The sequence below is a fragment of the Ascidia mentula genome, chromosome 9, assembly GCF_947561715.1.
Source record: "Ascidia mentula chromosome 9, kaAscMent1.1, whole genome shotgun sequence".
Lineage (NCBI taxonomy): Eukaryota > Metazoa > Chordata > Ascidiacea > Phlebobranchia > Ascidiidae > Ascidia > Ascidia mentula.
Genome location: NC_138574.1, coordinates 1402183 through 1416021, shown reverse-complemented (window position 1 = coordinate 1416021; position 13839 = coordinate 1402183). Strand labels below are relative to the sequence as shown.

The 13839-nt window shown below is 42.4% G+C and overlaps 2 protein-coding genes across 2 annotated transcripts; one reads left to right on the top strand and one right to left on the bottom strand.

Annotated features, from left to right (window-relative positions):
• Positions 1-136: 136 nt before the first annotated feature.
• On the bottom strand, positions 137-1694 carry LOC145913763 (uncharacterized). Its single transcript, XM_083001516.1, has 4 exons — positions 1614-1694; positions 810-989; positions 642-734; positions 137-436 (listed from the first exon to the last, which is right to left on the bottom strand). Exons 1-4 carry the CDS (start codon positions 1692-1694, stop codon positions 137-139), a joined length of 654 nt encoding a protein of 217 aa, XP_082857642.1.
• Positions 1695-11217: 9523 nt separating this feature from the next.
• LOC145914104 (uncharacterized) lies at positions 11218-13824 on the top strand. The gene is made up of 5 exons (XM_083001881.1): positions 11218-11325; positions 11756-11784; positions 11849-11932; positions 12049-12114; positions 12691-13824. Exons 1-5 carry the CDS (start codon positions 11255-11257, stop codon positions 13548-13550), a joined length of 1110 nt encoding a protein of 369 aa, XP_082858007.1. The 5' UTR covers positions 11218-11254; the 3' UTR covers positions 13551-13824.
• Positions 13825-13839: the final 15 nt, after the last annotated feature.

Here is a 13839-nt window from a genome sequence, read left to right as displayed (position 1 = left end):
TAATAAATGTTGCAACCTTTTCCGTGGTGTTTATACAATTATGAGAAGGCTAATTTTAAAGAGTCCTAAAGTAATTGCATTGTGACGTCAAGTGACAACATTATAACGAAACTACGAATGACATTTTACAGCTTATTTAATTTCTTGTTTGTGTTTTTCCCAAAAAGAACGGCACGTGTTTCTTGTCGATTGGCGGTGGAATTGGCATTGGACCAACTCTGTTGATTTTCACCGGTTCAGGATCACCTAAACTTTTCAAAATCTGCTGAGTCACGATTTTTTTTCTTTTCAAACAATTCGGATCGATCGAATATCCGATGACGTCGACAATTTCTTCTTTAGTTCCGTTTTTGATCAAGTTAATTGTGTCCATTTTTACAATGCACATTTGAGTGATCTCGGCCGCCCTCTCCCACAGGTTGTTCGTAACCTTGCTCTGTAAAGTGTGATTAACTGGTTTTAATTCGGTTTCTGTTGCTAAATCTTAGGTCTTGCGGCAAATGCGTAAAAATAATGAAATTAAATATATTTCTTTTGGAATATAGCATCTTAGTTTGAAATAGATTATATAAAATAAGCTAAACGTTTGCTTAAAATTTTATCTGTCGCGTGTGATTTGAGTATTTTTATGACGTTCTCACCAAATCGTAATCCTCCGCTTTGTCAATTGTTTTTCGGAGCGCGCCAAATTTTTCTTGAAACTTCGCCTGCTCCATCAAATGCAAGCCATCATCCTGCAAAGAAACAACAAAATTGTAAAACTTCTGTAACTAACCACAAGCTCATCAAAACCAATGCATTTTCCTCACATAATTCGGGTCTTGGGTTGAGAGTTTTTGAGACAACTTTTCGTTTTGTTCCTTGCAGCGAACTGTGGCCAAACCAAAAAACACAGACAAACCAAGAAGAATCGCCAGGACGACGAAAATCGCCACGTTTTTTACCCGATGTTGGCATCTCAGATCCGCTGTATTTGTCACCTCCGCTTCCTGGAACAAGTTTTCGGCCAAAATGTTTAAACTCAACATTTCTAACTCAAATAATAAATAAGCTGCCCCACAGTGCAGATGTTATTTCATGAAATCATCACTAAGGGTCTCAGTGTTTCCCATTTAAAAAAGTTTAAACGATTATATTTCTGCAAATATGCAACCAATTTATCATTACTTAATTCACTATTACACTCTTTCCGTTCAGGTAAATAAAAATGACTGCAGTACTGGAGCGATCATGTCACGAATAAATTGATTGTTTTTTACCGGCTTATTAATGGCCCGAACTTTTTCCACAGGTCAAAAAAACTTGGACTACATGACGTCATTACAAGAACCAACACTCCGGTTAAAGGAGGATTTTGTTTAACCCCTCATATACTCATCATTTAACTGTAAGTACGTCGTATATAAGGACCATAAATCGTATTTTAGTAATAACAAGTCATGTCGACGACAACATGGTCACCACAAAGTGGAAATTCTTCTGGCTATTTAGATGGCAGAATCGTTACTATTTTCATAAACCTACACTGATAAGACCCAACAGGTCGAAACATTGGCCCTGTCTGAAGCTCAATGATCTAATGAATGAATAACTTCAAAAAAACATTAACTTACTGTCGAGGTTTTGTGCGTGTTAATCTTCCCCGGTAACTCTTTCAGCCTTCGCTGGCTTGGTTTCACAGAAAGAGAATACATTTTCCAAGATAACAAATATTTGTGCAGTTTTTCCGGTACAAATATGCGTTGAAACGCTTATTACAATACTGAGTATTCAGAACATTACACTGCGCAGCAACAATATTGTATGACTCACACCAACCTTCCGGTCCAATGAACTAATGGTCTGCTGGGTTGGGTTTATTCTATTTGGATTTGTTTGATTTTTTTTTTATTTTTGTAACTATTTCCTTAACTTACCGAAATTCCCTACATGTAGGGTCAATCAGGGAAAAAGATGTGCCAATGCGAGGACCTGTATATCTGGTGATCGCATGTAATTGTTGGTGGAACCCAGACTTTGTGATAGAAATCCTTTTGTTTCAAAGTAAACCATGGTGCTCGTAAGTGTTTGGTTTTCATGCCTCCCACCAGACTCTGGTGTCGTGGGGCTTGGGTTCAATGTGCAAATTGCTTATCCGCATAATAAATTAATGAATGAATTTAGGAGGAATTTTCAAAATACAGCTGGCATTTTTTGTGTCTCGCTTCTCCAATCAGCTTTTCTCTCTCGCTCCTAAAAAAGTTGCCTCACACGTTAATTGCCTTTGAATCTAAATTCAACAGCCAAATGAGGATTTAGCAATGAGGCGATCTTGCCTACAGCATGGAACACTTTTGCGTTATCTTATTACGGTGGGAAAGATCCCTCAGGTAAAGAAAAAAGGTTGTTGCTTGTGCACCAGTACATCTTGACTGCAAAATATCCGCAATAATCACTGGGCTTCATTAGCTCAGTCGGTAGAGTGTATACGGGCCTGGCAAACCGGGGGTTGTATGTTCAAACCTCAACGGAGCGTAAGGTTTCAATTCTTGCCCTGACTTGTGAGGAAAATGCGTTGCAATGCTTTGGCTGTAATGCTCAAAGATTACCAAGTTTCCAGTAGCCTTGGCGAATAAAAGAATATACCCCTTGCGCCATTACTATTTACCAAACAAAACAGCCGCTATAGCTTGTGGTCTGGCATCCTACAACACGTTGCAAACTAATCCGATTACCATTTTTAAAAACATCGTAAGACTTGAGACTTGACCGGAAAACGGTCAAATATGGCCGCAGATTAAATTGAAAATTCTTGCACTGTAAAACTTACTCTGAGACGACAGGCCTGGCGCACAGGAAAGTGTTTCCTTCCCGCAGCGAGAAATCCGGGGCCGTTTTCCCGCTAGCAATTGGAAAAATGCCATTGATGTTGGATGGTACCATTGTAATGGAGGTGGAGACGCAGAGTAGTTACATGCCTACTATGAGAGGGCAAGTTGTGCGTAAGGGGAAGTGTTTGCATACGCGGCGGGAAATTATAGACCGATTGCCCGCTAGCGGTTGGCAAAAATGCTAATGATGTTACCATTGTAATATAAAACCGGGGGTGGAGACGCAGAGTAGTTACGTGCCTACTATGAGAGAGCAAGTCGTGCGTAAGGGAAAGTGTTTGCATCCGCAGCGGGAAATCAGGGACCCATTGCCCGCTAGCGGTTGGCAAAAATGCTAATGATGTTGAATAGTATCAGGGTACCCATCGGTATAGTGGCAACAAATGGGTTGTCGTTGCGGATTGGGCGAAGCTCTGCTGGTGTGCAATCGAATTGCAAAAGAACTGAAGGCGATTTTGACAGTGGTCTTGACTTCATAGGCTGAGCGTAGGGTTTGGCCATTAATGGATTCCTTTGCTACCAAAATGCTCGCGCAACTGTTTATAGGATACGTACATGCAGAGTCGTTATTGCCCTACTATGTAAGAGCCGATGCTCACGTGTTTGTGGGGGTTGAAATTGTTTGTGCAAACCGAGTGGTGGACGCAGAGTCGTTATTGCCCTACTATGTAAGAGCCGATGCTCACGTGTTGGTGGGGGTTGAAATTGTTTGTGCAAACCGAGTGGTGGACGCAGAGTCGTTATTGCCCTACTATGTAAGAGCCGATGCTCACGTGTTGGTGGGGGTTGAAATTGTTTGTGCAAACCGAGCGGTGGATGCAGAATCGTTATTGAACTACTGTGAGAAGAGTGGTGTAGGAGTTTGTTTTCGCGCGGCGAACCAAGCAAGTCGATTTGATGGGATGAGATGTGAGTGGTTTAGCAAAGTCGCAGGTGACGCGGATGCGAACCTTTACCGTCCAAACACTTGGAGGAAGCCAAATTTTGATAAGTCGGTTGTTGATGTGCTCCGGTGGTCGAATCGACTCAATGTTAGAAATGTTGGTGTGATCGCGAGGCGCGCGAACACCAAATCGAGAACTTTTGGTCGATCGGATGCCCACAAACTGACTCGAAAGTTGGGTCTGAAGTTGAAAAATTAGCCTCAGATTCGTCATTCGAACCGAAACGTGCTCGATTTGGTGTTTCAGCGTGTTTATTTTTTTGGAAAAAAATTCGACCGACTCTGTGTTCCCACAACCGCCTTTAGCAAGAAATATTTTCTCCGTCTACCGCCTGGTCTTGTAGAGTGGCGGTGGACAAAGAGTCGATATTGTACTAGTGTAAGGGGCAAGTCGTCGCGTTGTGAAGGGGGTCGATATTAATGTGTGTCGTTTTGTGAAAAGTTGACGATGGTGAAGTTCAAACTTTGTAAACCTGGACCGAGCGGTGTGAACAGAGTCGATATTAAACTACATTGAGAGAACGCGCGGATGGTGTGGAATGAAGCCATCAGCATAGATGAAATTTCTTAAAGCCAGCAGTGTCACTTGACTTGAACCAAACGTACACACAGAGTCGATATCTGCCTTATGTGTAGGGGCAACTGTACGCCGACCGGAAGAGTTACAAACTTTCATGTCATTTTGCCTGGCCAGGTTTTGCGTGGTTGGTGCAAACCGAGCGGTGTACGCAGATTCGATATCGCACTACTATGAGAGATGTGGTCGTGTCGCGCGACGAAGCAAGTCGATTTGATGGGATGAGAATTGGGATAGTGAGTGGTGTGGCAAAGTCGTGGGTGACGCGGATGCGAACCTACCGTCCGAACACTTGGTGGAGGAAGCCTAGTTTCGATAAGTCGGTTGTTGGTCTGCTCCTGTGGTCGATTTGAACGGCAATTATGGATGGTTGGTTGTGCGTTAACTAGAAAATCAACTTTTAAGTCCAATCCATTTGTGGTTAAGGTGTTTTATAAATCTGTGCACGAAGTTTGCATTGAGAAAAAAGTGAAAGATTGACGCTTTAAGACGCGCAAACAAGAAATCGAGCACATTTGGTCGATCTGATGCCCACAAACCGAATCTGAAGTTGTCTGAAACTGGATATTCAGCCCCAGATTCCAATTTGTTTGTGGAATTCCGATCGACCAAATGTGCTGGATTTTGTGTTTGCGCGCTTTTTTTTCTTCAAAATTGGACCAAATATGCGGGCAAAATGAACTTAAAATAATGTGAAAAAATTGTATGAAAAAAAAGCGACCCAAGACACCAAACATGGTGTCCAGAGTCGCTCAATAACTTAACTTGGATATATTACCATAATGGCATCTTGCACCACCACTGCCTTCATTCTAGAATCCACTCATAAAACCGCTTGCTAACCAGTAATTTGGAAACGCTATACATTCTTACTCGCACATTTCGCCCTCATTAAAACCCAGCTCACGTTCCGTATTATCAAGTCAGCGCCTACCGTATTCCTGACCAACAACATCAGGTTTCATAATTCCCTCCACGCTAACATAAAATCCCAGCGGTTGCACTTGACGGTAAGCAAAAACAAGTTATCCCACATTTTCATAGCTTATGATGCATGCTCTGCACTATGCGAGGCATTCGTTATTTTTTATTGCACTTGACCACGAGTGACATATTCGCTACTTCCAACGACTCAGCCACCTCGTGGCCGCACCGCCCCAGTCAAAATTCCAACCAATCCGCACCATTCTAGCCACTCGAAACCATTCGCTGAGCCCACGCCTTCACACGAAGGTTGTCTCTCATAGTAGGGCAAGATCGACTCTTCGTGTACTGACTAGTCTTATGTGTAGTGGCGGTGGACAAAGAGTCGATATTGAACTACTGTATGACGGCAAGTCGTTTCGTTGTGAAGGGGGTCGATATTAGTACGTATCGTTCTGTGAAAAATTGCCGGTAGTGGAGTTCAAAATTTTGAAACCTGGACCGAGCGGTGTGAACAGAGTCGATATTAAACTACATTGAGAGAACGCGCGGATGGTGTTTGATCTGCATTTGCAGAAAGTGAATTCTGATCATTTTCGTTCTTGTCGATCGAGCGAAATGAAGGCAGCGTGACAACTTGAGCAAAGAATGTTTACGGGAAAGATGATATTTCCTGACAGCCTGCAGTGGCCGCCTTTGTGGTTTGCATCTGGAGGTTGCTCTCATCATGTGTGTGACGTCACCAAAACAAGGTTCTAAACCAAACGTACACACAGGGTCGATATCTGCCCTATCTGGAGGGGCAACTGTACGCCGATTTTTGCCTGGACGGGTTTGGGTGTTTTATGCAAACCAAGCGGTGTACGCAGATTCGATATCGCACTACCTTAAGAGGTATGGTCGTGGTGCGCGGCGAAGCAAGCAAGTCGATTTGGATGAGATGTGGGATAGTGAGTGGTGTGGTAAAGTCGCGGGTGTCGCGGATGCGAACCTATACCGTCCGAACCTTTGGTGGAGGAAGCCAAGTTTCGATAAGTCGGTTGCTGGTGTGCACCTGTGGTCGAAACGACTGGCAAGCAATGGAAGGATTGCGGCATTGCAACAGCAATTCTATTGCGAAAAATTAAAGCTTTTCGTTCGAAGGCGCAAAATCAGCACTTTTGGTCGATCGGATTCCAAAAAATCGACTCGGAAGGTGGATCTGAAGCTGAATTGTCAGCCAACCAAAAGTGCACGATTTAGTGTTCGCGCGCGATTTTTCTTTTTTTTTGGCCAAAATTCGACCGACTCTGTGTTTACACGAACGCCAAAAAAAACCATGTAAATTTTTAAAAATTTCGACAAAAATTTTTTAGGAGAAAAAGCGACTCAAGACACCAAAAATGGTGCCCTGAGTCGCTTACTGGGAAAGTCTACCTACCATCTACTACAGCTCATATAAATGCAATCGCATCCTAGTTTCAACATTTCATTACAAGTAACCAATTAAACTTACCTTACGTTATTCTATGACGTCATACATCTGACCCTCCGGTCATCCGAGTTCAAATCCCCAACTTTCGCTCATAGAAATCACATCACCATTTCTGTGACACTTATTCATGCATTTCGTATTTGCGACAGCCGTGTTACGCCATACAGTTATACCAGGGGCCATTCGAGAATAACCACCCTACTATCGCACATTTTTGGCATGCTATTAGTACGACAAGATCTAGCCTGTCCCCATCACCGTATTCATTCTAACAGCGAACGGCTGCATGCTGCACCAAACGAGGCATTTGTTTTCTTACTACACATTTGCTACTTTCGCCAACTCCGCCACCTCGTGGCACGCACCGCCCCAGTCAAAATTCCAACCTATCCGCACAATTCTCGCCAATCGAAACCATTCACTGACCCCACGCCTTCACACGAAGGCTGTCTCTCATAGTAGGGCAAGATCGACTCTTCGTCTACAGCCTGGTCTTGTAGAGTGGCGGTGGACACAGAGTATCTATTTCACTACTGCAGAGGGCGTCGTCGCACCGAAGAAGGCTAGAATTTTACGGTGGTGGACGCAGATTAGTTACATGCCTACCATGAGAGGGCAAGTCGTGCGCGAGGGCAAGTGTTTGCATTCGCAGCGGGAAATTATGGACCGATTGCCCGCAAGAGTTAGAAAAAATACCAATGATGTTGGATGGTACCACAGGGTGCCCACAGGTTGTGGGAACAAATGGGTATTAGGTTACGGATTTGGCAAAGCTATGCTGGTCTAAAACTAATAGACTGATCGTTGGGTTTGCATGGCCATTGATGGATTGTCATGTGACGAAGGCATTGAGCAATGCTTTGCTACCAAGTTGATGCGCAGCTTTGTGTAGGCTACGTACACGCAGAGTCGGTATTGCCCTACTATGTAAGAGCAGATGCTCGCTATAGTTGATGGTAACTCAAATTATTGGTGCAAATCGAAACGTATACGCAGAATCGATATCGCACTACTATGAGTAGGGTGGTAGTGGTGTTTGTTTTCGCGCGGCGAAGCAAGCAAGTCGATTTGATGGGATGAGAAAGTCGCATACCGTCCGAACACTTGGTGGAGGAAGCCAAGTTTTAATAAGTCTGTTGTTGGTCTGCTCCTGTGGTCGGAACGACTGACGCCAATTTTAGAAATATTGGTGTGATCGCGAGGCTCGCGAACACAGCACTTTTGATCGATCAGATGCCCACAAACCGACTCGAAAGTTTGGTCTGAAGTTGAAGAATAGCCTCGGGATTCGTGGGCATCCGATCGACCAAAATTGCTCGATTTGGTGTTCGCGTACGTTTTCTTTTTTTTGGGGCAAAATTTGACCGACTCTGTGTTTACACAAAAGCCACAAAAAATTTTTTAGGAAAAAAAACGACTCAAGACATCACAAATGGCGCCCTGAATCGCTTACTTGGGAAGTCTACCTACCATCTACTACAGCTCATAAATATCATTACATCTTTAGTTTTAACATTTCATTACAAGTAACCAATTAAACTTACGTTACGTTACGGTATGACGTCATACATCTGACCCTCCGGTCATCCGAGTTCAAATCCCCAACTTTCGCTCATAGAAATCACATCACCATTACTGTGACACTTATTCGTGCATTTCGTACTTGCGACAGCCGTGTTACGTCATACAGTTATACCAGGGGTCATTCGAGTTCTAACCAACATTCGCACGTAGAAATCATACCGCCACACAGTGGCCGGGATCTGCTCATGGTAATTGGTCCAACTCTCTACATAACCATCACCCAATAAGTATCGCACATTTTTGGCTCGCTGGTACGGCAAGACCTATCCAATCACTGTCTTCATTCTAACAGAGAACGGCTGCTTCCTGCACAAAGCGAGGCATTGGTACTCGCGTTACATATTTGCTACTATCACCGCCTCAGTCAAAAAAACAACCTATTCGCACCATTCTCGCCACTCAAAATCATTCGCTGAGCCCGCGCCTTCACGCGAAGGTTGTCTCTCATAGTAGGGCAGGATCGACTCTTCGTGTACCGCCTGACGCTGAACTGTGGTTCAACTGTTTTTTGGTCTGGGCACGTTTTATTTTCATTTTTGTTGCGAAATTTCGACCGAATCCGTTTGCACGTATCTAATAAATTTTAAAATTTAGGAAAACCGGCTACTTAGTCGATTGTGATTTAATGCACCCTTTTTTAATTGAGGCGCCGATACGTTTTTGCCACAAAATGAGCGCTATACGCTTGCTAGTCACCTTCAAACACCATTCCCACTAATCGCTTCACAATTTCGTACACGAGAGATTATTCTCTTGGATGGTAGTGTAAGATCTAATCTTCGTCCATCTTTGACCGCAAAAACCGCGATAACCGCGCAAACCTGCGAACTCCATGTAAACCGCGTAATCTGTGTAAAACGCGTAAACCGGGTAATCCGCGTAATCTGCGGAAACCGTGTAATTCGCGTAATCCGTGTAGTACTACTGTACCCTATCAGCGGCGCAACTAAATACGTTTTTTCACTTCATATTCCTCGAAATGACAGAGCGTTACCAATGACAATTGATTGAAACAATCGGGTTTACAGTATCTGCCCCACTTGGTTGTGAGTTTATATTCGGACCTTCTGGCTTCTACAGTAAGGTTCAGGTTCCGTCCTGGACTGTTTGCCCCGACTACATGACCTAGGTGTGGGTCTGTATTCGCCATCCACGTATAAGTTTGCAGTAGAACATAAAAATTTGTGCGAATGCATCTGTATGCAGCTTACATAATTCATATTATTCGCTCCACTTTGCTACTGCTAAAATTAACAATTTCCATCTATAACTACAATTAACAGTTGGTCGCTTTGTACATATCTCACTGTTAACACTAGCACTGATTTCTATATTCTGTTTGTTTATGGTGAATGCCGACCTGGCCATGTTCTAGTGTTTTAGTATTTTCCGTCTACAACCTCCGAATTGTTTGTGTCCTCTAGATGGCGGTAAAGACATAAGATTGTGGCGTGCTTGCTCTTTATTCGTAGTAAGTCGAATGATGCGCAAATGGCGTGACATATGACACGTGAGAGAGTCGCAAGAAAAAGGCAACACGCACTGAAATTAACACAACCCGCGACGGTACATCCTTACAACATATTATGTCGCTACAAGCAAGTGTGTTGTTCTTATGTCTCACCCTGCAACTACCTTTGGCCGAAAAACGTGACGTTCGAAAAATATGAATATTGCAATGTGATTTACATAGAAAACTGTTTCAAGACAAGAAAGAGACGTAGTTTATGATTCATGCTGCTTAGTACTTCGAGCGCCATTCGTTACCATATAAATAGCTGCTGATGTAATATTATATTTGCATGTAACACCATATATTTGGCAATGGCATAGGCATTCATTTTCAGAATTATACGCTTTATTTTGCACCGTATATTTGCATTAGTTTTCATGTAATGTAAAAACTATGAACAGAAAAAATATCTCTTGGTTACTTCGAAGTATTGGTCTATTCGGTTTGCACTTATTGGTTTAAAGTATTGGTTCGATTGGATGACCACCCATAACGTCTTATGCAACTTGTCGCAATCCATCCCCTCCAGTACGACACACTGCATGCAGTGCCCACGATAGACGGTGATTTTTCGTTAGAAAATCACTTTCACAAGGGCTCCTGACTCAATAATCTTCATGGTTTTGTTTGTGCCCAGCATGACATTGTCCAACTGCGAATAACTATTTCTGCAAAATAAAAATGCTTGGGTTTGATTTAAATTGTATCTTGGCGTTCACTACTTCAAGGATCTGAACCATAAACCACAGACGATTTGATTAAATTGGCAAATGACGTAAAAGTAAGTAAAATATAATGGAAAAAATGCATATTTCCCATAGAATTATAGGTTTCACCATTGATATGTTTGTTTCAATATAGGTGTGACATAATCAGTGAATGAATGTACCAGTGTCGTTGCATTACCATTGCGTGCTCCAGGCGGACGAGCATGAATCATGAGTTTCATGCCTACTTACAAAAACCGGCTTCAGGAAACGTAGGTGATGCATTGCAGTATGTTATGGACACAGTTTGTGTGTTGTTTAGCCGCAGCAGGTGGGTGTTAATCTATTGCAGCAAGTTACAACAACATAAGCGTTATGTTTTGAACGTGATTTTGATTTTTAAAATGTCTTTAGTGATGAAAGATTTCGGATTTTTGGTTCCAACACAGCTGATCTCATTTAAGAAGGCGGAAAACTCTTGTTTTCAAAGCTATTGGTTATGTGTAGAAATTCAAAGAGCAAATTTTAAAGGTTGTTACGCCTTGAAGCATCTAAATTTTTTGCGGGCGACAACCCAAGAAGTTTAAAAACACTTTCTTGTTTCAACATTATGACATTTTTGCAGCAAATAAGGTATTATTTCTAAAACTTTTAACAATTGAATGGCGAAGGAGACCCCAACGACCCCCGTTCACCTGAACTTGAACCTGGTCGTCAAACATGAAGATCACAGGTTGGTATGGCAACATGTATTTGCAAAAATGGCGTAAACTGTTTCCAGGGAAACGCATTAGTGACCAACTTCCAGTTCCAGTAACGGGTAGTAGTTTTATGACAGAGCATGTTATGTGGATAATTACATCGAAAACTTGTGATCAGTCGCACGTAAAAATCTCACAATCCAAAGGGAAAAGTCAAATATAATCAACACAAAGTAATGTTAAAAAAGTTTTTGCGTGCAAACGAAAGTCCAGCTTTTGCCTGAATGTGATCTACGTCGGTTTATAACCACGTTGATTGCAGAATTGCACCCAGGACGGAAAAGAAGTAAAATTATTTCATATCACAATGAAAGTTTATCGAAATCTCCTAAAAGTTTATTAGCCAACAAATACTTAGTAACCGATCTTAACAACTATGTATAATAATTTGTTTTACATCAGGTCCATTGGCCTTCACGCCGACCATGTTGGTAAGTTGCATTTTCATAATTCGTTTATTCTAAATAATAAAAGTGAATTTGCGTTGTTTGACAGACAGCATTTCGTACACTTCGAATAACAGTGGTCCAGAAACCTCAAGGCCGTCATCAAATTTGATTTACACGCCTTCACCACAAGGTGAATCAGAACTTCATTAGCATTTTGTTTTTTGTCCTATGGCATTGAGTCATGCACTAAGGTCGCGACAGGTTGCCTTGTTTGTCAAACGCTTTAATCATTCCATCCATATTTAGCTGTGGACTACCCAGTTATTCCAACACCAGTCAAGCCCAAACTGGAGAAAGTATTCACGATGAAGGGTAAGAAAGCATTTTTTACCTGGAAGCCTTTGACTCATTATCTTGTCGAAATCAATTCCTCATCACGTGAAGGTAATGCACAATCCAAAGCTAAAACATTCGGTACAGAAGTCATTCCTTCTCAACATTTACATAGTTTGAGCAAAGTGGAGCCAATAATATGAATTGTGTAAGCTGCAGACATATTGCCACTGTTTTCGACCTAAAAGGTCTCATCAGTGCAGCTTACACTGCACAATTCATATTATTGGCTTAGTTGTTGTTGCGTTCGCAAACTACCCAGTACTCATCTGATCTCTATGTGTCATCACGTGACCGAATGTGACATCACCTATAATGTTCAATAGTGAAAGTAAAAAATGCTTTTTTGAATTCACAACAATTGAATTTCATTTGTGCTTTTGTATACCAGGTGTGATTTCTTAAATAAATGAAAAAAATATCTAAATTTAGGTTCTCATTATTTTCTTTTTGAGAAAGTTTAAGTTACACAAGCCGTTAAATTCTTCCGGAACGCAAATTCTTTCGGAACGCATGTATCACGGGACCGCTAACGAATTTCTTCCCTATTCACAGATGAAGCCTCGTCACTTGTAAGAAAGGGTTCTTACCACAAAGCTTACAACCTAATGTCAAACAAATACAAGTTGAGGAGCCAGCTTCGAGAAGCCATGTTTCTGGTTCGCTTCAACGTTTGTTGTGTCAAAACAAATCATTTCGAAGAAGCCACCACCGTTTGCGTGGACATCGCGAACCTCATCATCAAGTACGTTGACGCAAGTGCCAGTGACGTCAAAGCTTTTGCTGAGCGTTTGTCAGCCCAAAGTGATTGTTGCTTCGAGGCTTTGCTGTTCTACCGCATCGCAGCTACGCTATACGAGCACACAGAACCGGACCAAGAGAAGATTGGACTTGAAATTAGCAGCTGCGTACTTGGAATGCGCAACGTGTGCTCACAGATTGTCAACAACCCGAGGTCCAAATACGCTCAACAGGTGCAATGTCACGTAATACCGGTCATGCGTGACCTGAAAGACAAGGTCAGCAACCTATCGATTCCAGATTCCAAATTCGCCGTCATGAGAGCGGCATGGTGTGAATTCAATATCTCCCACGTGGATAGTCTCGTCGGCGACCTTCAAAACGAAGAAAATTCCCTCAAATCAGCTCTGGAAATCCTGCAGCGGGAATTCGGATCGGAGGCAAAACAGCACAGGATTTACGGGATGTGTTTACATAATCTGGCGGTCACTTACTACAACACGTTCCGGTATACAGAGGCCTCACAGACATTCAAGGAAGCCGCTGCTTGTAAGGAAAAGGCGGGTGATTTCGAGTGTGCCGAAGATAAGAACGCCAGCATTCGATTGAGCCGCAGGAGTAACAGCATCTTGTACAGGATTCGAAAACGCGCCACCAGTCTTTCGAATCACTGAGGGGTTGGAACAAGGTTCTCTACTTTTGTGACAGATCTATTTATTTTAGTGCTGCGTTGTTTTGAATTGTTCTGTTTTCCTGCATTTACAAAACGTGCCCACAAAAAACCATGTACAAACCGTTTTGGGATCAACCGATCATTTTTACCTCTAAACCTTCAGGAAAGTTCACACTTCAAATATTGACGTCACTGTATGTCCTCAACAAATTGAACAAAGCGCGTTGCCACAAACTTCAATAACTTCCACTGTTACATTTCATGCCACTAAGTGTTGCCTTGAGTGAACT

Bases quoted from the DNA above. Each gene is read 5' to 3' on its own strand.
- LOC145914104 (XM_083001881.1), top strand. From the start codon at position 11,255: ATGGCGAAGGAGACCCCAACGACCCCCGTTCACCTGAACTTGAACCTG. The intron at 11,785-11,848 runs GTAAGTTGCATT...GTTGTTTGACAG, and splicing joins CCTTCACGCCGACCATGTTG to ACAGCATTTCGTACACTTCG. The intron at 12,115-12,690 runs GTAAGAAAGCAT...CCCTATTCACAG, and splicing joins GAAAGTATTCACGATGAAGG to ATGAAGCCTCGTCACTTGTA.
- LOC145913763 (XM_083001516.1), bottom strand. From the start codon at position 1,694: ATGTATTCTCTTTCTGTGAAACCAAGCCAGCGAAGGCTGAAAGAGTTA. The intron at 735-809 runs GTGAGGAAAATG...GTTTCTTTGCAG, and splicing joins CAACCCAAGACCCGAATTAT to GATGATGGCTTGCATTTGAT. The intron at 437-641 runs GTGAGAACGTCA...CACACTTTACAG, and splicing joins AAGCGGAGGATTACGATTTG to AGCAAGGTTACGAACAACCT.